The sequence below is a fragment of the Macaca thibetana genome, chromosome 18 (genome assembly GCF_024542745.1).
Source record: "Macaca thibetana thibetana isolate TM-01 chromosome 18, ASM2454274v1, whole genome shotgun sequence".
NCBI classification, from domain to species: domain Eukaryota; kingdom Metazoa; phylum Chordata; class Mammalia; order Primates; family Cercopithecidae; genus Macaca; species Macaca thibetana.
In genome coordinates this window covers 69,019,059-69,043,358 of record NC_065595.1, presented here as the reverse complement: position 1 = coordinate 69,043,358, position 24,300 = coordinate 69,019,059, and the positions used below count along the sequence as shown (strand labels likewise).

Sequence of the window (24,300 nt, the reverse complement as noted above, 5' to 3'; positions counted from 1 at the left end):
TAACTAAAAACCACTGGTTCTTTGAAAAGGTCAACAAAACTGACAAACTATTGGCTAGACTGAATGAGAAAAAAAGAGAGAAGTTTCAAACTTCTAAAATTAGGAATGGAAAAGGAGACATCACTACTGACCTTACACAAATTAGAAGGATTATTTAAATGGTCGTGGGATTAAGAAAAAAAGATTATAAGAGAATACTATGAACTACACAGCAAATTAGATAACACTTAAAGAATTGACATCATACAAACTAGACAATTTGTGCATTAGTAAAATAATACCTGCAATTTAAAGATATAAAGTTTGTTTAAATTAATGAGTTTTAAAATGAAACAAAAACCCTAATTGGTCATTTGGGAAGGTATTATAGAATCATTTCATTACTTTAAAACCTTCTAAATACAGAATATATCAAACATTTTCCTTCCCTTTCATACTCTTTCATATACACTGTACCTCAGTATAATTAAATATTGCAGTTGATTTGAGGAAGTTTCTCTATGGATGCACTGCATGCAACAAATGAAGAAGGAAAGACAGAATTTGAATGTCACCATTTTGCTAACCATAATCACTTAATAGATTACCAACGGTTAGACTCTGACCAAGTCTAAATCTAACAATTTATTTAAAGGGCATAGGGGAAAAAGTTAAATAACACCGTTAGGAAACAACAAGGAAAATTCAGACTTCATAAAGCTGTGTAGGAGAGATGAATCTGTTTATTCAACAAATCAATTTCAAAGGGAAAAAAGGCAGGGTAGGGGTAACCCATGGACTAAAAGATTGACATGTAACTGCCATTCATTGCAACGTATAGACTCCATTTTTCTGGATTCAAACAAAGTGCATTTTAACACTGTATAGTTGATATTAAGGAACCATTTAATTTTTTACATGTTATCATATAGTATCGTCATGTGTTTTACAACACAATGCTTATCTTTCAAAAAATAAATCTAATATAAAATTTAAAAAAAGAATTGACATCATGGAGACCAGGTTGATGTAGAGAAACAAAAAGAAATGACATCAATCCTTCACAAACTCTTCTAGAAAACAGAGGAGGTGGGAACTCTTACCAACTCATTCTATAGGACTGTTATTGCCCTGATACCAATGCTAGACAAAGATATTGTAAGAAATGGAAACTACAGACTAATACCCTTTAAGAATATAGACATAAAAATCCTTAACAAAACACTAGCAAACTAAACCCAGCAATGTATAAAAAGGATTATGCATCATGACCAAGTGTGATTTATCCCAGGAATGCAAGACTAGTTTAACATCCAAAAATCAATTAACATGTAATTACATATGCAAAAATTGTTTTGGAAAAAATCCAACATTCGATCATGACAAAAAACCTTCAACAAACTAGGAACAGAAGGAAACTTCTTCAACAGAATAAAAAGGATATATGTAAAACCAGTTAGTGTGATACTTACTGGAGAAAGACTAAATGCTTTATCCCTAAGATCAGGAAGAAACAAGAATGTGCACTCTCATTACTTTTACTCCAGATTGTTTTAGAGATTCCAGCCAGAGAAATTGGTCAAGAAAAAGAACTAAAAGGCACCCATATCGGAAAGAAAGAAGTAAAATAGTCTTTATTCCCACATAATATAATCTCATATATAGATAACTCCAGATAATTTACTAAAAAACAACTAAAATTAATAAACGAGTTCAGGAAAGTTATAGGATACAAGATAAACATACAAAAGTCAATTGTATTTCTACACACTAACCAAAAGCAATGCCATAAATAAGAAAACAATCCCATTCACAATACCATCAAAAAATATCAAATACTTAAGAATAAATAAAACAAATGCAAGACTTGTAAACTGAAAGCTATAAAACGTTGCTAAAAGAAATTAAAGAAGACGTAATAAAATGAAAAGACATTTCACATTGATGGATGGGAAGACTTAAAATTGTTAAGATGGGATTAACACTTGAATTGGTCTAAAGACTCAACATAATTTCTATTAAAATCAAAGTTCCCTTTTGTTTTTCAGAAATTAAGAAATAGATCCTAAAATTCATATGAAAATGTTAAGGGTCCAGAATAGTCAAACAATCTTGAAAAAGAGAACAAAGTTGAAGGACTCACAATTTTTAATTTCAAACTTACTACAAAGCTACAGCAATCAAAATAGTATAACACTAGTGTCAGGACAGATGTGTAGATCAACTAATAAAGTTAAGAGGATAAAAAATAAGACCACATTCGTGGTTGACTAGTTTTAGACAAAAGTACCCCAAAAGATTCAATGGGAGAGAAACTATCTCTTCAACAACCGGTGTGGGGGTAATTAGATATCCACATGGAAAAAGATTAATTTGGACCCCTATCTTACATTACATACAAAAAGTAACTCAACATGGATGACAGACCTAAATGTAAGCACTAAGAAAACATGAATAAATATTTGTGATGTCCATTTAGCCAATCACTTGTGAACAAGAGATAAAAGAAAAACATGATAAGCTGGACATAAACTTTTGCACACAGTAAAAATTGTGAAAAGACAATCCACAGAATGAGAGGAAATATTTGTAAATTATATGTTTGATAAGAGACTTTTATTCAGAGTACATAAAGAACCCTTACAACTCAATAATAAAAAGACAATCCAACTAAAAATTAGGCAAAGGATTTGAAGAGACATTTCTCCAAAGAAGATATACAAATGGCCAATAAACATATGAAAAGATATTTACTATAACATTATTAGTCATTAGGAAAACCACAATGACACAATCTCACACCCCCTGGGATGCCTATAATCAAAAAGGCAATAAATGTTGGTGAGGATATGGATATCTTGCAGTTACTTTGGAAAACAGTTTATGAGTTCCTAAAATTATTAAAAAGAGTTATCATATGACACAGAAATGTCACTCCTAGGTACATAGCCTAGAGAGATGAAAACATACATCCACACAAAATTTGTACATGATTGTTCATAGGAACATTTTTCATAATAGCAAAAAAGTAGAAGCAATTCAAATGTTAATGTGTAAATGAATAAATAAAATGTGGTATATCCATACAATGAAATACCATTCAGTCATAAAAATCAATGCATCACTGACACATGCTTAACTGAAAGAAGGTGGTCACAAAAGACCACATATTGTACGATTCCATTTATGCAAAATGTCCAGAAAAAGCAAATTTAGGGGAACAAAAAGGTAGATTAGTGATTACCAGGGCTGGAAGGAGTTGGAAATTGAGAGTGAGTATAAATGGGCATGACGTTCTTCACAGAGTGACGGAAATGTTCTAAAATTAGATATGAGATGATTGTACAACTCTAAAAATACACTAACAGTCATTGAACGGTACACTTAAAACAGGTGATCGTGATGTTTTGTAATTTACCTCAATACAACATATTAAATGTCTAAAAATTTACAATGAATTAGTGTCCAACTAGTCTTTCTCACTGACCTAATCAGAGTTTTAAAGGCAGTCAGCTTCTTGTTGCCTGATTCAATAACACGTACCATCTAAAATAACTGTGTATAACAAAAGATATACATGCCACACTTTAAAACACAACTACAGGATCTCAAGGAGCCACATTCAGACCTCACTGAGGCCAAACAAGAGGAGAAAAGATATTACCAAGGAGGCTGGATGCATGGGACAGTGGCCCCATGACACCACCACTACAGGTAGCAGCTGGATGGCCCTGCATTTTCTCCCACTGGGATAGAGAGGCTGTAAGTTAATTCACAGTTGGAAGTGAGATGAATAGATTATGTTAGCTGGGGCACATTGAAAATTGCACATATAAGAATCAGCTGAGCACAAATCAGAACGCTCATCAAGAAGAATGCTGTACCTGTGCATAAAAGGTGAATTCCACCCCGAAACACAGCGTATCCTTGAGTGCTGGTAGCCACATCTATATGTCACAGATAAGTTTTGTCTGGCCAGGCTACACTTTTCTAGGAGCTATCCCTCTTCAAGACCACCTGCTTTCCCATTCTCATAGTAATGTTGGGAAATACCATCTCGTACTACCAATCCCCTCCTGGCCACACACGCCTGTTCTTAACGTGGGGAGTTCCTCCCTGGCATTTTAGACTGGAAATGAAGACAATGCCAGGCCAGCATCTCTCCAGAGACTAACTCTGGAACATGTCAAATGCCAGAGCTGAGGGCAGTTCTGTTTTTACCATGTGGATAACAGTACCTTCCAATAATTCCCCTTTCTCCTGAATTTCAATTGTGTTTTGGATCCACGTAACCAAGAATCCTAACTGATACTATGCAAGTTTAAATCGTTCTCTGCTTAAATTCTAGTCCATCAGCATTCCCACGATACATAAAACTTGGTTCCACTCAAAGGTGCACATTAGTCCCATAATTAGGGGGTTTTAGAGATAGCACCTTCTCTCAGCAAAGGTTGTCTCTACACACCCACCTCATCCTTCCCATGACCAAGGTTAAGGTGATTCTGCTGGGAACACTAGACAAGCAAGCTGTTTGAGGTTTACAGTAAAGGAGGTGGATATCTGAACTAAGTCTGGGAAGTCTGAAGATCTGTCCAAATCCCAGAAAAATAAACGATTAAGTGGTGTTTATGGCTGTTATTATAAACCAACCAGATGCAAGGTGATACAAACTTTTGAAATCCCAAAGAAACAGAACAATTTGTTAAATGCTATGTTAAGAGCTTTTGCAAGATCCATTTCCATCGACTATTTATTTCGCTTTGGTTTAATCACATTTTGATCAGCAAAACCAGAAGCATGATGTAGTTGTCTTTATAAAAATCAGCTACTAGAATTCCTGAGAATTAAATTAACCGAGAGAATGGAGATACCACAAATTCACTATTTCCTTTTTTAAATAATGTATTTATTTAGTAAAATAGCTAGCTTACCAGGCTAGGCAAAGCTATCATCAAATCTCTAATTCATGTGTACTGGATCCCCACAACCTCCTTTCAGATACGGGAAGTTCAATAACCCAGTACCACTGGGGGAAGTCAAGGTACTCACATACAATGTGTCATATTCTGATTTAAGAACAAAATAGTGAGATTACGTACTTGACTATATTCTTAAGGTAAAATCTAGAACTAAAACAAACAGGTATGCCATGAAAAATTTTAAGAATTCTAATGGTCATTACGATAGGGATGACCATTACCATAGTGTTACTAAAATTGTGCTAGTAGTCATAATGATAATAAAAATGGAAAAAGTAACAACAGAAATAATAAAACCGTTTAGCCCAAAGATATGTAGAGTCAGGGATGTAACTGTGTTATGTACAGGAATTATAATTTTAACATTTATCATTGTATGGTACACCAGATTTGCATTTCCCTATCATTTTCCCTTATTTCTTCTCTGGTTGAATCAATGACACATTGACTACCACAAGTGAAAGGCCATTAACTATTACACTGAGGGTAGACATAACAAAGGCATGATACCTTTGTACACTCAGGGATGACATTCAGGGATGGAGGATAATATCTACACAAAAGATATTAAAATGCGTCTTACCTAATATCTGAGAGGTCGCACTTGTTTCCAGCGATGGCCATTACAATGTTTTCCGGACCATGTTCTTTCAGCTCCTTGACCCATTTCTTCAAGGTATAAAATGAATCCTAAACCAACAGTATACACAAATCATTAGAAAAACCCCTCAATATAATATTTCAACCAAGCAGAAATACAAGCCCAGTACAATTTAATGGAGAAAAATATTTTTAGGAGACTCATGCAGATTAACATACTACCTCTGTCTAGGCACAAAAGTTAATGTTAGCTGAAATACACTTTAATAGACCATGTAAAGTTTTCTAAAATTAAAACTTGATCTAGTTAAGAAAATCATATCAGTGATTTTTCTCCTATAAATAATGTTAATTTAAAATGATTGCCTGGACTCCGCATGAATAAGAATAACAGGACTAAGTAAATGCTCATGCTTACACCAAGAAAGAATCATATATCTCTAGAGTCCTGTCTTCCTGTTGGCCCTTCACTCACAATTGTCCTCTAGAAAACAGGTCAAAGGCAACACACCACATTTAGGTAGAAGTGGTCAGGAACTCGTGGAAGGTAACAGTGATGGGTCATTAAACTGATGGTCTTATGTGCTGAGTCAACACTCCAGAGAAAAAAAGCAAATAATTCAATTTGCAGGAGTGGGAAAAAATGTCATCAAACTACTGCAGTTATTTGTTGATGGAAGTCTAAAACCTTCAACATTATAACTAAAAATATATTATATGTACACAAACACACAAAGATTTACTTACACGCACACAAATGTTATGCTTGGCATTTTAAGTAAGTAGTATGATTGAAACACTAACAAAAATAAGTATTCTGTAATTATAAAGCATGCAGAAATTAAAAACGATTTTCCTTTTCTTTAAAAGCTGACATTCTGCAGAATAGTACTAGCAGGCATGACTTTGCCTCTACAGTCAATTTTAAGAATGAATGGTCATTGTTGTTTAATTTAGCAGATAAATATGGGATGCTTTGTTACATATACACGAAATAAACTCAATATATAGTGGCACGCTACTGGGAAGACGCAAGCAGTGACGTCTTTGCTTCAGTCTCTCTAAGAGAGAGAACCACCATAAATGACATCTAAATTCTGAAGGAGACAGTCTTACCTGCTTGGTAATATCATACACGATAACAGCTGCAGCTGAGCCTCGATAGTACATGGGAGCCAATGAATGAAACTGTTTAAGAACAATGAACAGTTTTAGGCCAAAGTGAACAGACTTTATTCAATCTCAAATTAAACATAAAAGTTTTATCCTACATCATCCTTATAGGATCCCTAAATTCCTCCCCCATCTAATTTTTCCAGGGTTCATGTTATTCTTTATTTTATTTTATTTTTTTGAGATGGAGTTTCACTCTTGTCACTCAGACTAGAGTGCAATGGCATAATCTTGGCTCACTGCAACCTCCACCTCCTGGGTTCAAACGATTCTTGTGCCTTGACCTCCGGAGTAGCCAGGATTACAGGCATGCGCCACCACATCTGGATCATTTTTCTATTTTTATTAGAGACAGAGTTTCACCATGCTGGCCAGGCTGGTCTCAAACTCCTGACCTCAGGTGATCCACCTGCCTCGGCCTCCCAAAGTGCTGGTATTACAGGTGTAAGCCACTACACCTAGCCCCAGGGTTCATATTAAATAAGACATTTTCCTCCTCATCAACACATATATATACTTGTGGCTTACTGACCATGAAATCTACTCTTGGGTAAAAGCCAAAAACAAATTTTATTTTAAATGTTACCATCTTGTGAATGTTCTTTTCTCTGCTGCTCATCATTTCTCCAATATGACTGACCGACCCAGGGCAATCTCATTAGAATTATGCAGCAGTAAAGGAAAGAAGTATGGCAAGGAGAGGGAAAGGGAACACTGGCAAAGATCACAGGACCCTTGCTGAGCCGTTAATGAAGACCAATCAGCAAGGGCAGCTTTGGCAGCAGCTGCCTCGGGTCTGGAGGGCTGCCACCTCTCCAACGTGGGGCTTCCTCACCTACCTAAGGTCCACAAATGACAAGACAGCAGAGGAGCTCCATTCCAAAATGTTAACAAAGCAAGTGCCGCTGGTCACTAGCATCGTTCATCCCCAGACAGGGAAGCTCATTAGCCTCAGAATGCATGCACTTCATATGTATTTTGGAGAAGGGTCCAGTCTTAATCTGCATTTTTTTTTAAATTAAAAAGTATCCTGGAGGGGCCGAGTGTGGTGGCTCACGCCTGTAATCCCAATACTTGGGAGGCTGAGGCAGGCAGGATCACCTGAAGTCAGGAGTTTGAGACCAGCCTGGCCAATATCGTGAAACCCCGTCTCTACTAAAAATACAAAAATTAGCTGGGATGCCTGTAATCTCAGCTACTCGGGAGGCTGAGGCAGGAGGAACGCTAGAACCCGGGGGACAGAGGTCGCAGTGAGCTAAGATTGCAAAACTGCACGCCAGCCTGGAAGACAGAGTGAGACTCAATCTCAAAAAAAAAAAAAAAGTATCCTGGAGGGGTTTTGAAAGTCAGTAAGAAAAAGATGGCTTAATAGAAAAATGGACAAAGACATAGATATAGGTAAATCACAGAAGACATAAATTGCCAATAAATAATTTAAAACATGTTCAATTAGAATTGGAGGAACACCAGTAAAAATAAGGAGACACTTATAAATGATTACATCGTAAAAAGATGTGTGATGTTCAGTGTTGGTGTAGGTTTCAGAAGGGAGGCACACATACTCTGTATGGAATGTGCTGAATATCTTCTTTCAGAGCAACTGTTGGTAACATAATCAAAAGTTGAAATGTGTGTCCCATTTGACCCAGCAATTCCACTGAGAGGAACATATACGGGAATGACCATCACACACAGGAAGACACATCCTGTGCTGCATACGGGAGCAAACGGGAATTGACTCATGGTATAATGTTATGAACCGAATGTTTGTGTCTCCCCTAAAATCTATGTATTGAAACCCTAACTCCCAATGTGGTGGTATTAGGAGGTGGGGCCTTTGGGAGGTAATTAGGATTAGATGAGGTCACTGATGGAATCAATCCCTTATACGCAGAGAAGGAGACCAGATTTCTCTTCCCTCCCCGCCCTGCCCCTATGTGAGATACAGCAAGAAGGTGAGTATCTGCATACCAGAAAGGGGGCCCTCACAGGCACTGCATATGCCGGCACCTTGATCTTGGCCTTCCCAGCTCCCAAATGGTAAGAAATCAACGGGTGTTGTTTAAGCCACCCAGTCTATGTGATTTTGTGCGCAGATTAATACATATATGTATGTAATGATATTCTATAGACATTAAAATGATGATTTTTATTTACAGGAAAAGATATCTTTGACATACCGTTAGATGAAAAATAGTCTCAAACAGCACATATAGCATATAATGTATCATTTATTATGTACTTAATTTATTATTATATGATAATATAATGTAGGGTAAAATGTGTGTGAGAGTATGTCTCTGTATGCAGGAATAACACGAGGTTCCTCTAAATCTTAACAGGTGGGATTTCCAGTGATTTTAAATTTTCCTTATAAGCATCTGTATAGCATAATTTTTTACAATGAGTTTTAAGTAATATGGTTTTTAAGTTTTGAACAAAGCAGCTGTTTTTATTGGGCAGCGGGGAGAGAGCAGGGAGGAAGGAGAAGTGGATCCTGAAGCTTTTCTGGCAAGCAACAAAATCCTAACTCATTATTTTCTTTCCCACGATACTCATCATTGGATCAATACTTGCCAAATTGAAATGATGGTATTTGGAAATAATCTGAGTCCCCAGGTTTCCCTGTTACTGCACTGAGGAATGCCAGTGAGGCACTCACAACAGTGTGGAAAGGAAGTGGGCCACCCTCCCTGCCTCCATCCCTCCATGCAGGTCTCCACCCTGAAGAGAAAGGACTCTGGAGCCTCTGCGGGTTTCAGAGAAGGGAGAAGGCTGGACGAAGCTCAGGGTGAACCAAGGAGTTCACAGCTGAACTGTCCGGTGGTCGAAGATGCCGAAGGGCTGGCCCCACCCACTGCCCCCATTCCGGAACGCATTTGGGGACAGCGACATTTGTCACATGTGTGCCTTTCCATACTCACTGACTGCCCAACACTGTGTCTGGCATAATTATTAGGCATCCATAAATCTATTTTTAACTCACCATTTGGCAACCTACTCCTTACACTTAAAAAACAAAATCAGAATTCCTGCCCAAAGGGAGGAAAAAGTAAGAATTTTTTGAAACTTTCCTACTTTTCAAAGCGTAAGGACTGCAGATACAGTCTCTTTTTACCCCAATTATCCAAAATGCCCATTTTTTTCAAAATAGTCTCCATATAAGAGTGGTTCACATAAACACACAAAGTAGCAGTCAATGCAAACTTTATTTCCCAAAAGTAAAGACATTCATGGACTCAAGCTCAAAGAGGAGCACACTGCGGGTGTCTTCTAAGACAGAGAGAGTTCATTTTAGGCTAAAACACCATGAACTGAATCTAAAACGGTCACTGGTGTGTGGAGGTCTCATGAATTATTGAAGAGATCTTGGTATATAATGCATTACTCATTCTTTCCTTCCTCCAAATGGAATCACTTTGAAATAAATCTGTTGGTGAAGCCACTTAACTGACTTTATTGCTGGGGACTTGAGGGTTTTAATGAGTTAGAAGTTCACGTCTCAGTTCCAAAACCCAATAATGCATTGACCAAAGGATGATCTTGGTGGAGGACAAAAAGGATAAATCACTTCTAGTCTACAACGTATATGCTTTTCCCCCTTACAAACATAAAACAAAAGCACCACAATCAGCCTCAGTACTCAACATGACATAATTCAATTCCTGTGGGATCAGAATTAAGACTGATGGAATGCTCACATAAAAAGATTCTTCTAGAAATAAAGTTCACAGTCACAGGAGGCTGATAAAGCTTTATTTTTACATCTTACCTTGAAAGGTTATTTGAAAATTAGCACAACAGATGCCAATTCAAAATCTCTTCTTCTCTGACTACCCAACAAAACATCTAGAAGACCAAATTAAAATGTTGAGAAAATTTTCAGATGTCATTCAATTATTTAGAAACAGCATAGGGAACTGTGAAAACCCAGCGTGTCTCCTCAAAAGAAATAGCTGTTTATGTCCTTAGTGTGTGTGATTATTTGTTTTCTAATTGCTGGAGGTCCCTACGGTGGGGGAGAAGGGAATGGCCTTCTTCAAGCTCTTGGAGCTTCTCAGACTGCTCAGCTTTCACAGATGGACACTCACCCTGCCCCACCTCCAGCAGCTGGCAGAAAATAAATGAACATGACCTTTCTGGAAAGCAGCTGGACAGTGTGTTTCAAGAATCTTGCAAATGTTCAGATACTTTGATCTGACAATTCTGCCTCGTAAGGAATAATTAGAGATGGTTACAAAGTAACCAGAATTCATTTGAGAATTATCAATGATGCTGAAAAACTGTAATCAATCTCTATGTCTAACAATTAAGGAATGGACACATAAATTTTGGCTTAGCCATATGATGGAATATGCAGCAGCAATTAGACTTAGGTGTTTGTAAAATATCAAATGGCACACGAGGCAAGACAGCCTAGTGTGGTATTTTCCTGAGGGTCTTCTGCAGAACACTAGAGCACCTGGAGGTGGCCAGGAAAAAAGGTTTCCTGGCCAAATAAGTTTGAGAAACACCATGTATAATAATGCTTCCCTGGATGTTTACAAAGCATAATTAGTGCATTAAAGGATCTGAAAATTTTCTACAGTAAAGAAACCTATTTATTTTGTTTTTTTTTTTCAAGTAGTATTTATTAATATCTAGGGACCTAGTGTGATCAGGACCCACCTGAGGGGCAGTGAAGAGAACTGGACTCAAAGAGAGACCTGAGGCTTGGCTTGGCTCTATCCTGCTTTTCTTATTTTGTGAAACTGGTGCAGTGGGTGGGGTCAGAGACGAAGCTGAGGTTTTTTCCAGCTCTGGGACAACGGTCCAGAGCTCGCGGTCAAGGTGAAAACAGGCTCAGGATGGAGGCTCTCGCCTTCCCTGTAGCGCACGTCTCTTGTTTTCCCATCCTGTACTGCCCTATGTGCGTGCGTGTGTGCACGTGCGCACACACACACGCACACACACGCACGCACGCACACACACACAAGCACACACATGCACACACGCACACGCATGCACACACAAACACACACCCCTCAGCAGCACAGTGGAAAGTCCTATTCCAGGAAATCTCCTAATCCTTTAGACCACCCACTCTGCCTCAGGCAACATTCCTTAAATGCAGGTTTGTGGCATCGTAAATTCTACAGCCGCGAAATCCTGCAAGTCAGGAATGGGCAGTGGTGGAAAATACATGAAGTTTCCAAACAAGCACAGCTCCAGCTGGGCTCTGCCTCCCAGATGAGAATTATCCAAGCCAGAATGCTCTGGCATCAGGTCCAGGAACTCGGAGTGATGGGCTTTGTATTATGATTTCCAGAGGACGCTCTGTCCCTGTTGAGTCGCTCAGGCTTGGCCTGGGCGCCTATGCTGCTCTGTGGCCGGTCAGGTGCAAGGCCACCACCAGGGAGAGTCAAGGGCAAGTGCCAAAAAGAGCCCAAGGTCCACTGGGATTCAAACAAAGACAGAAGTGGTAGAAGAAAATTCCTGAAATTCTCAACATTCTCAGCTGGCAAAAGTTGAATGGAAAAACACATTACTGAATGTTCTTTCTGTGCCATTCAGAAGAATGCTTCCGACTTTTACATAGACCCTCTCTCTCCACAGAGAAGCAGTGGCCTAGTTAATATGCCTACTCGGACGTCCTAAAACCCGAGTGTATGCAGAGTTGAATAAAACGGGGCTGGGAGACGATACATGGAACTGTTAAGATGTTCTCTCTAAATAATGGCAGTACAGACAAACCACCACTTGCTTTGTGATTTCTGAATTATTCAAAAAAGTTTCTGTTATCTCATGATACATTACTTCTGCAATGAGAGGGGGTATCTTTTTCTTTTTTTCCCTTTCTTTCATTTTTCTTTGAATGTGTTGTTAGAGTCAAAAAGTTTTCTCAGCACTCAGGGATCCAAGGGTTGAAGCAACAGTACCAGGAGGAAGCCGGGTTTTAGAACAGACCTGATGAGCACCTAACTCCTTTCTGACAAGATGTGCCGCAAGCCTCATTTAGCAGAAAATGACGCAACACACATCCAAACATCTTTCCACAAAAACGGTGTGGGAGCAAGGCATGGATTACTTTTACTGATTGATTGGGACAGTGTCTCACTCTGTCACCCAGGATGGAGTGCAGTGGTGCTATCACAGCTCACTGCAGTCTCAACCTCCTGGGCTCAAGTCATCCTCTCATCTCAGCCTCCCAGGTACCTGGGACTACAGGTGTGTGCCACCATACCCGGTTAATTTTTTTTTTTAAGTTTTTATAGAGACAAGTTCACGCTACGTTGCCCAGGCTGGTTTCAACTCCTAGACTCAAGTGATCTTTTTGCCTCAGCCTCCCAAAGTGCTGGAATTAAAGGCATGAGCCACTGCACCCAGCTGGATTAGTGTTTTTTTTTTTTTTTTTTTTTTTTTTTTGAGACAGAGTCTCACTCTGTCACCCAGGCTGGAGTGCAGTGGCCGGATCTCAGCTCACTGCAAGCTCCGCCTCCCGGGTTTACGACATTCTCCTGCCTCAGCCTCCCAAGTAGCTGGGACTACAGGTGCCCGCCACCTCACCCGGCTAGTTTTTTTTGTATTTTTTTAGTAGAGACGTGGTTTCACCGTGTTAGCCAGGCTGGTCTTGATCTCCTGACCTCGTAATCTGCCCGTCTCGGCCTCCCAAAGTGCTGGGATTACAGGCTTGAGCCACCGTGCCCGGCCTGGATTAGTGTTTTTTAAAAGACAATGTGATGAACTACAATATTCTAATCCCTAAAATAATGTATAAAAAAGAAATCAATGATTTAATATGCTGTAGAAATGCATTTTTTCCCACCCATGAAATTGTCCAAGGGCAGTGACCTTCAGTTCATAGTCCTGTGTGTTGGCAAACAAGGGGAATTTCCTAAAACTCCAGAACTAAGCCCCACCCCACTCCTAGGGATGTCTCTTTGCATCATACACAGCCACTGTGCTATGCATTTGTGGGGAAAGCCAGGATGGCCACGGCGATCATAGAAAGCTGGTCTCGTCTTGCCCTCTCTCCACTCTGCCCAGGTTGGTTTGGTCTTTCCTGTCCTTAGCCTCAGAGTCACAGTAAGCGTACCACGTTCAAGACAAGACCCCACAGTGCGGGACAGTATCCTCGCTGCACAGCCCTGAGGAGGCCTCCGAACAGGCCCCATCACACCAGATGCACTCAGACACATACTGTGTCATTCATTTCCCACAGTGCGCCTAGAGCTCCGGACTCTGCACTTTGCTGTGTGCCAACCCAGGCTAGCCGGCGCGGCCTTCAGACCCGGCCCCAGCTCTCACGCAGCTGCGCCTCCCTCCTGTCCGAGCAAAGTTCGTCTTGCCTGGACTGGACGTCCAAAGTTTCCACGAGAGCCTTCAGATATCCAGTGAGCTCCAAACTGGCCACACAGCCACCAGAGAGATCCTGTTTTGAAGGGCTGGATGATGGTATTTACGCTGACCACAGAAAGTATTTATTTTTAACTTTTACTGTGGAAATTTTCAAGCACATCCACAAGAAGAGAGACTAGAATAATGAAGTTCCATCTTCTCATCCCCTGGCTTCAAGATCACCACGAACACCTGGAACACCGGTTTCCACCTTGTCTCACCTCCCTCTCCATCCCCACCCGTGGAGTCTTTTGAAGCAAATACTTGACATCATCTTATGTTAACTGAACATCAGAGTGATTGATTTCTTCCCGCATAAATCCGATTGTTTCACTTCCCTGTTCAGAATCCTTCAAACCTAGTACAAAAGCCAAGCTTCATTATGTGGCCTCTTGGGTGGGCCCTGGTCCCTTCTCGGGCCCCTCCACTGCTCGTCTCCAGCCCCAGCCTTCTCGCTGCTCCCTGAACCCAGAGGCAGGTCCACTGAGCCTCCGCACCTTCCCTGATGTCTTCCGGCAGCCTGGACCCTCCTCCGCCAGCATCCTCAAGGCCCCTCCTCACTTCTGTCGCACCTTTCATCAACTGCCAGCCTCCCTGAGAACCCCTCCCTGAAGCCCTATCTGGACCACAGCAAGGACTCAACAAATATTTAATGACCAAATGCACGTAATAAAAGTCAATAACCCTGTGAGGCCAGGGAGACAAGACAGTATAGTTCCTGTATTCACATGAGAAAACTGAGGCTCAGCATGGTTAAGTGAATTGCCCAAAGACATACAGCTCTTAAATGGCGGAAAAGACTTTGAACATAGGTCTCGACTCCAAATTTCATGCTTTTTCCATCCCTGTGTTGCTTCTCTGAAATGACATGTTACTTCAGTTGATATAATTAAGACACAGGTTTACATCAAATGTATTCATTCCTTCAACAAACAGTAACCACTGTTTTAATACTCAGTACGTGGCAGGCACTGTTCTGAGCAGCAGAGAAACTGGAGTGTGGCGGGCAGAATAGTGCCCCCCAAAGAGGTCCATGTCCTAATCCCCGTCACCGGGACTGTGTTAGGGTACATGGGAAGGGGAATAGCGCTCATCAGCTGACCTTCAGATGAGGACATTTATCTTGATTCCTTGGGTGAGCCCAGTGTCCACACAACGCTCCTCAACAGTGAAAGAGGGAGGCAGGGGAGTGGGAGAGAGATTTGAAGATGCTACTCTGCTGGCTCTGAAGACAGAGGAAGGGGCTACAAGCCAAGGAAGCGAGTGGTCTCTGAAAAAGGCAAGGAAACAGATTCTGCCCTTGTACCTCCAGGAAGGATTAAGGCCTGCAGATATTTTAATTTTATTTCAGCGAGACGCACTTCTTCTATTTTTTTTTTAATCTTTTTATGTTTTGTTCTTGTTTTGAGACAAGGTCTCATTCTGTTGCCTAGGCTGGAGTGCAGTGGTGTAATCTCGGCTAACTGCAGCCTCAACCTCCTGGGCTCAAGTGATCCTCCTGTCTCAGCCTCCTGAGTAGCTGGGACTACAGCTGCACGTCACCACACCTGGCTAATTTTTAAAAAACTGTTTGTAGAGATGGGACTCTCACTGTGTTGCCCAGGCTGGTCTTGAACTCCTGGGCTCAAGTGATCCTCCTGTCTCAGCCTCCAAGTAGCTGGGACCACAGGCGTGAGACCCATTTCTGACTTCTGACCTTCACAGCGCTGAGGGAGTCAGTCTGTTGTTGTTTTAAGCCACTGAGTGTGTGGCAATCTGTTACAGCAGCAATCAGAAACGAAAAGAGAAGGTGAAGAAGGTAACAAGGTCCCCGCCCTCAAAAAGTGTCCTCTTCTTGGAGTGAGGGGGAGTCCAGCACCTTCCATGGGGCCGCCCTGGACGCAGAGGTCTTCCTACGGCGGGTCCGTGCTCACTGCAGCCCAGCTGCCTCTGTTAGGACAGGCTGTCAGCACCTCAGGAGCAGGTTCTTCTGTTACCAAACAAAATCTGTTTGCTAATTTCCTATTCAAGAATGACACTCATAGGCTTTATAGGCCTTTTCTCCTGTATTTTAGCCAGACTTAGGAAATTAGCTCCATAAAAGAAAAGAAGAGGACAGAAGGGAAAGGGAGGGAAAGGGAGGGAAAGGGAGGAGAGGAAACAAAACTAGGTAAAGTGCTTCTTAGATTCTCGGCAAATCCACCTCCGGACCCCCTGAAACTCCTGTCTCAGCGGCTCTGTGTCTTGGCCCCACGTCCTCTGAGAGTTGGCAGAACGGAAACCTGGCCTCCACCCAAGAGGCACAGACAGCGCCTCATAATTAGAAGCTACTCAGGGCATCCCAGACGAAAACGCATGCCAGCAAAATGTCATTGCCTGACCTGGGAGGGTGTTCATCGAGCACAGTGTCCCTCCCAGAGCAGCCTGTCCCCACCAAGGAGGGGGCATGTGGACGAAGGGGACATGCACTGGAGAGCAAAGGGCAACAGCAGGGTCTCCAGGGACAAAAGAACTCCTGAGGGACAAGAGGCAGGGCAGGAGCCTGTGTGTGAGCAGAAGAAGCCTGTCCACGCGGCTCTGAGGCTGTCCCCTCTGCCAGCCTCTGTGTCCGCACGGCCCAGGCCACGTCCTTCACTGCCAGCATGGCCTCCTCCCGGGCTCAGGGCAGAGCTGGTTACAGTGCTTCCCTAAGGTAGCTTCGTATATGGACAGGTCCTTCCTCCTCCTCTCTTGTCACTAGCATTCTGACACCCAGGAGGACCGTTCTGCACCTAGACTCCTATATTCTTAGAGGACACACATCCCCCGCATCAAACGGCACCACAGTTCCGGGGGCCACGTCTGTGGACCGAGGCAGTCCCCGCTCCACCTGCTCAGCTGCCATCAGGGTCCCCTCATGCCCCTCTCCAATACCTCTGTTCACGCTTTGCTTTTGTAGTTTCCAGCACCAATTTTCAAATATCAATGAAACTCTTCAGCTGTAAACCACTCAGTGAAGGATTCCTGGGGCTTCTCCTTAAAGGAGCTCAGCAGGCACGGTCCTCACCACAGCTGTTTATCTCACTTTAACAGCATAAACCCTATCTTCAAGCTCCTGGCCTGTCTCCTCCCCACACAATCATCACTCAGTTTTCCCGTTCAAGAGAGTTACTGAGGCATGGAGGAAGGGAATATTTCCCTTGCCAGGATCTCAGTTTGCATTGGTTGAAAGCACAGTCATCCCGGCCTGGACAGTATAGTGAGACCTCGTCTCTGAACAAAAAACAAACAAACAAAATATTAGCAGGCATAGTGGCTGGTGCCTATAATCCCAGCTACTCAGGAGGTTAGGCAGGAGGATTGCTTGAGTCTAGGAGATCGAGGCTGCAGTGAGCTATGATCGCACCACTGCACTCCAGCCTGGGTGACACATCAAGACCCTGTCTAAAAAAGAAAAAGAAAAACAAACAAACAAACAAACAAACAAGAAAAGAAAAAAAAGAGAAGAAAAGAAAGCACAGTGCTCTTATGAAAGGGGTGGGGAGGAGAGCAAAAACTCGCATGTACTCTCTCCTCTCCCATGAGGAGGAACGCCTACAAAAACGTTCTATCATGGGCTGCTGGGGATGGTGCAGGTCAGAAGCAGGATGCTGGCATGTGCTGCTGGCTTGTGTTGTAGCCGGGCCTGCATTTCCAATGGCTGCAGGAAAAAGAAAGGAGCTGCTCATTCTGAGCTTGTGAGAGGCTCCATTCTTCAAGAACTTCCAAAGGTCAAAATTTCCTCTGACTTTACTAACAGCCTATGAATAGTGAACCACTTTTTTGACCATAGATGCTGGGGCCCTGAAGAAAGCAGGAAAGAGAGCAAAAGAGTTTCTTTGGATGTCTGTGAAGCCTGAATTTGACCTTGGCTATCTGCTGCCTCCAGTTCCTTTGCTTTCTCAAGCACCCATTCAGACCCAGCGATTTTGCACAGCTTTGCGCCAGTGCATCCCAGCCCTCTGGGCACATGATCTCCAAACACCTAACCTTTCAAACCAGGCAGACTGGCAGGCACTTGCAAAGTTAATCTGAAGGAGGTGAACAAGTGGTATGGCTGAACAGCCTGGGGTGCCCAGATCTCCTGACTGCATGCATTAAACCGTGGCTCCTGCAGGATGTGAATGTGGCTCCCCCTTACAGGCATGCACCATCACACCCAGGTAATTTTTTACTTTTTGTAGAGACAGTGTCTCACTGTGTTGCCCAGGCTTATCTTGAACTCCTGGGCTCAAGATATCCTTCCACCTCAGCCTCCCAAAGTACTGGGATTAAAGATATGATTCACTGTGCCTGACCTAATTCTTTATTCAAAATTTTTTTCTCTGAGATCAGCATTTCTAACCTACATGTAAATTCCAAAGAGTTGAAAGACAGCTGGCAACTTGCTTATCATTAATAATTTAAAGGTTTGAGGAGCAGGTAACGCCAAAGTCATCTACAAAGTCAACATAATCCTGACCAAAATCCCAGTTGGATTGTTTTGATAAATATTTACAAGCCGATCTTAAAATTCATTTGGAAATGCAACATACACAGAATAGCCAAAACAATCTTGAAAAAGAACAAAGTTAGAGAACTCACATTTTCCAATTTGAAAGCTTACTACAAAGCTACAGTAATCAAGACAATGTGGTATCGGCATAAGGACAAAAAAATGTGTATCAAAGAAATAGAACTGAGAGTCCAGAATCAGAACCTCAAATTTATGGTCAGGTGATTTTCATCAAAGGTGCCAAGACAATCGCGCAAAGAATAGTGTTTTTAATAAACTGTGTTGGGACAACTGGACAGCTGCCTGCAAGGAATGAAGTTGGATCTTGTTCTTACAACACGCACAGAAATTAACTCCAAATGCATCACAGGGATAAAAGTGAGAGCTAAGACTATAAAACTCTCAGAAGAAAATGCAGGAGTAAACCTTTATGACCTTAGGTTAGGCAAAGACAAGTGTTGGTGAGAATATGGAGAAACTAAAGCCTTATACACTGCTAGTTTTCCACTTTGGAAAACAGTTTGGCAGTTCCTCTAAATGCTAGCCATAGAGTTCCCGTATGACCCATCAATTCCACTTCAGATATATACCTGAGAGATTTTTAAAAACATACATCTGGCTGGGCATGGTGGCTCACACCTGTAACCCCAGTACTTTGAGAGGCCGAGGCGGGTGGATCACCTGAGGTCAGGAATTCGAGACCAGCCTGGCCAACATGGTGAAACCCCATTTCTACTAAAAATACAAAAGATTAGCCAGGTGCAGTGGTGGGCAGCTGTAACCCCAGCTACCGGGGAGGCTGAGGCAGGAGAATCGCTTGAACCCAGGAGGTGGAGGTTGCAGTGAGCCAAGATAGTGCCACTGCACTCCAGGCTGGGCAACAGAGCAAGACTCCATCTCAAAAAAAAAGAAATCTACACAAAAAATTGTTTGTGAATGTTCACAGCTATTCATAATAACCAAAAAGTTGGGGGAAAGTGGATATTCATCAACTGATGAGTGGATAAACAAAAATGTGGTCTATCCATACAATGGAATATTATTCAGCCATAAAAAGGAAATACTTCTATGACCCACACCACAACGTGAACCTTGATAATCTTTTCCTAAGTGAAAAGATCCAGTCACAAAGAATCACAGGTGGTATGATTCCATTTGTATGAAATGTCTGGATTAGGCAAATCTAGAGACGGAAAGTATCCCAGGGCTGGGGGATGTAGAGGGGGAACTGGGAGTGACTGCTAATACATAAAGGGTTTCCTTCTGGACTGATAAAAATGCTCTGAAATGGATTGTGCTGATGGTTGAACAATCCGGAATACACCAGGACCCACCAAGCTGCATACTTTAGATGGATGAATTATATGGTACGTGAATCGGATCTCAGTAAAGCTGTTTTTAAATAAAGAAAAGAGGCTGGTAATACTCCACATACTGATAGTCAACAGAGAAGCAAATGTGGACAAAAGCAATTTTCAGTGAATGTGATTTCTAACTGCGAAAGCTCCAGGGTGGGTTACCCAGAAAACATGAAAGTCGGCTCAGCTGCTTCCAAGGCCAACCAGAGAATGAGGACAGAAAGCTCAGAGACAGAAGCTTGAGTGGGTCTAGAACAGGTAAGGAGGGGGTGAGGGAAAGAACTCCTTGCCAAGGAAAAAGTACAGAGAATTCCACTACTGCCGCTTCACTGAGCTCTTTTTAGAAACCATTTTCCAACATGGGGAGGGGCCGTCTGAGCCAAAAGGAAGGAATAAATGTATCTTCAGTGCCATGGAAAGTCAAACATTAGATGTACAGCTTCAGGTTTTTTAAATGGGAAATTTGTGTTGGAACGTCATGAATTGTGTAGAAGTACAGCATGGTGGAAAAAATTGAAGGGAGACGGCTGAAGAAAGTTTCAGGTTGGAAGAAGTTGGCCCTCCATGGTATATACAGCAAGAGAACCCAGGAGGGGCCTCTGGTAGATTAAAGTATAATCCCAGCTCTTCACTCCTCCCTGAACCCATGCCCTACTTATGCCAATGCTGCTTTTCAGTTCCTCTCGCTAAAGGCCCCTCTATGTGTTGACTCTGGGGTCCCGCAGGGAGCTGGGCAGGTAAATTCCCTTCTGTCGGCGGTGGACCGCTCTAGGCATCGCTTCTGTGTACATCCTCGCAAAGGTGCCTGCTGACCTGCTACTCTGTACTGTTCACAGCTTGGCGTGAAGCAGAAACCAGTACAATAACCCATTCCAAGAGGACAGGATAAAAACTTCCCAAAGGCCACACTGATGGTACAACAGAGGGAGCCCAATGGCACTCTGCCCCTCTTAATAGCACTTGGTGGCACCAACACACCATGCACAAATCTTACAAATGTTAAACTTCCAACAAATGGGATTCAATTGGAAAATGGTTAAGTTATTCATAAAACATTTTTGTTAATAGAAGCACCCTAGGAATTACCATATCGCCACTGAATGAATGAGATAGGATGCCCATGACACACAGCTGGATTAAAAAAGCAACATTCAGACACAGTATTAAGAACGAATAGGCTGGGCACGGTGGCGCACCTGTAGTCCCAGCTACTCTGGAGGCTGAGATGGGAGAATCGCTTGAGACCAGGAATTTGAGACTGCAATGAGCTGTGATCATGCCCTGGCACTCCAGCCTGGGTGACAGAGTGAGACCCTGTCTCTAAAATAAATAAATAAAAATAAATAGAACGAATACTCTCTTATACAAAGAGGAGGAGGATCTTTTTAGATTCCTGTGCTCAGGAGAAGAAAAAATAATTTTCCAAGAGTACAAATTTGTACCACAAATATAAGACAGAATTATTACTGGGCAGTAAGTAGGGCATTAACCAGAATGCTGTGTATGTTAGGCAGAACTTGGCGCAATCATTCCACAAACAAAAAAATACTGAGTCATGAACACAAGCAAAGCACTGAGTTGAGCTTTCTTCCTTTAAGGACACAGAAATCTATGTCTTTGGCCAGGCTTGGTGGCTCACACCTATAATCCCAACATTTTGAGAAGCCAAGTGAAATGGATTGCTCGAGGACAGGAGTTCAAGACCAGCCTGCACAACATAGCAAGACCTCATCTCTACAGTTTTTTTTTTTTTTTTTTTTTTTTTTTTTTGAGACGGAGTCTTGCTCTGTCACCCAGGTTGGGGTACAGTGGTACAATCTCAGCTCACTGCAACCTTTCCCTTCTGGGTTCAAGTGATTCTCCCGCCTCAGCCTCCCAAGTAACTGGGACTATATGTGCCACCATGCTCTGATACTTTTTGTAATTTTAGTAGAGATGGGGTTTCACCACATTGGCCAGGCTGGTCTCATACTCCTGACCTCGTGATCCACTCGCCTCAGCCTCCCAAAGTGCTGGGATTACAGGAGTGAGCCACCGTGCCTGGCCCATTTTTTTTTTTTTAAAGTTAGCTGCGCATGGTTGCACACACTGGTAGTCTCAGTTACTCAGGAGGCTGGAGCAGGAGGATATTCTGGGCCTGGGAGTTTGCGGTTGCAGTGAGATATGATTGCATCACTGCACTCCAGCCTGGGTGACAGAGTGTGACCCTGTCTTTAAAAAATAAAATAAAATAAGAAAGAAAAGAAAGAAAAAAGAAATCTGTCTTTATATTGTCAAATCATAAACCCAAAGTGATTGTTTGTCTAAAATTATGAAAACTAAAAGAACAGTAACAGATTTCTACGATGCTAAAGAGGGGTAATAAAATTCACTGGACTCCAATAATTAATGAGACAGAACAAATAGCAATAGGCACAAGCAACAGCAGGGAATTTATTTTTAGCGCAAACATTAGGCAACATCATTACAAGCACAATTAAAGCCAGCAACAAGCTGCCAAAACAATTGAAAAATTGCCATTCCTGGAGAGATGCAAGACTCCACCGGGGACACCAGACAAGGACAGCCCGAGGATAACGAAATCAGGCCGTCGAGGGCGGGGGAGATCAGATGACCACACAGCCATACAGATATCACTCACGCACTCTCCACAAATCTAGACTCTAAAAACGTTTGCTTTGACATCGTTATCCCAAACTAAATCCGTCTTCCTCGAAGTATAAAGAAAGAATATCCCTACTGTGGAGTCATGCCTTGCACATATAATACTAGTGGTTTCTTTAAAATTATGGATATGTCAATGGAGTCAGATGTCTACAACCTCTAAGTCAAATTTTAGGAAAAGCCATCACAATAATTAGAAATATGGTCACCTGAAAACTTCCCACTGGTATTTTTATTTGCGATGGTAAATGGAACAAACTACAAATTACAATAGTTATTTTAGCAGAGTTCAAGTTTCATCAAAAGACTATTCCTTGAATAGTCTATTAGAGGTAAGTGTTAAACATTCTGTTTTGATGACACAGAAATCTCTCCTTTGTGACACTGTAATATCAAATGAAAACAGCAGGTTATAAAGAATCACAATCCCACTGATATAAAATTATTAATCACATACAGATATCTGAAGAATGATCATCTAATATCCATAGTGGAAATATCTGGGTAGTGGGAGTTTGGGCAGTTTTACTTTCAACCGTATGGTTTTTTTTGTGTGTGGTTTTTCAATCAAAGTAACACCATAAAGCTCAGGACCCAGACTGCTGGATTCAATTTTCAGCTTTACACCTTATTAGCTCTGTGACATTGTGCAAGTTACTTAACGTCTCTGTGTCTCAATGACCTCACCGGCAAATGGGAATAACGACAGTTTCTACCTCAAAGTGCTTTTGCGAGGAGGGCTGAATGCATCGGTACACACAGCACTCAGAACGGTACGTGGAGCACAGCAAGTCATCAGGGAACGTCCGCCAGCAGGAGAAGCAGAAAGCATCGCTGACGTGAAGCCAGCACTTCGCAAAACTGACTTATTGTGCTCATTAAAGGCAGCTGCAAAAGCAACGATTTCATAGCCAGAGGTAAAAAGGAATCAAGAAACTCTCCCTGCTTAAGTTTACATAACAATACCAACAAAAAACTAGCAGATCAACTACAAGTAACACACATGCATATCAAGAAGTGAGGTCTCTAAGCAGACATTTTTCCCTGAATGGTCACCTCATTTGAGGCATAGGCAGGCACAGCTGACGGAGCTGAAGAGGTGCCCCAGGCAGCTGCTTCCCGGGCACAGAAGTCTGTGTTCTCAATTTAGCAGAAAAATAGGAGACATTCTAATGAGGTTAGCATTTGTAGGCCGGAATATTCATCCTAATTTATTTCTTAAAACTGCTTAAAATGTATTTTTTAAGAAAATATGTTTCATTTAAATGTTTAATATAACTTTAATTAATATTTACTTTAGCATTCTGAAGGTCTTTTAAAGCATGTATTCTAAAGCAGAATTTATAAAAGACAAGATTATTGATTTGACCCTAAAAAACAAGTTTGACCGTTAGAAACCTAAAATAGACATTAAAATATAAATAACAAATGGAGACATTATGTATAATTTAATGGTAAGAGATTCTTACAAATTACCCAAGAAAAAAGTGGGTAAAGCTATAATCATTCAATTATTCAGATCGGAAATGAAATGGCTAAAAAAATATGAAGAAAGTTTGAAGTCATCAGAAAGCAAATATATATTTTTTAAAGGATTATTTTTTCTTTCTCATTTTAATACAATACTTGGGTAAAAGTGAAAGAACATAACAGTGAAACATTGTGGGTCCAAATAACA

The 24,300-nt window shown here is 41.6% G+C and overlaps 1 protein-coding gene across 1 annotated transcript in view; it reads right to left on the bottom strand.

Moving 5' to 3' along the window:
* The window catches only part of RAB31 (RAB31, member RAS oncogene family), a 431,066-nt gene that overhangs the window by 42,989 nt on the left and 363,777 nt on the right, over positions 1-24,300 (bottom strand). The window contains exons 5-6 of the mRNA XM_050767411.1: positions 6,675-6,746; positions 5,542-5,648 (exon numbers count right to left, since the gene is read on the bottom strand). Coding sequence (XP_050623368.1) covers positions 5,542-5,648; positions 6,675-6,746 — 179 coding nt within the window. The remainder of the gene's footprint in view (positions 1-5,541; positions 5,649-6,674; positions 6,747-24,300) is intronic.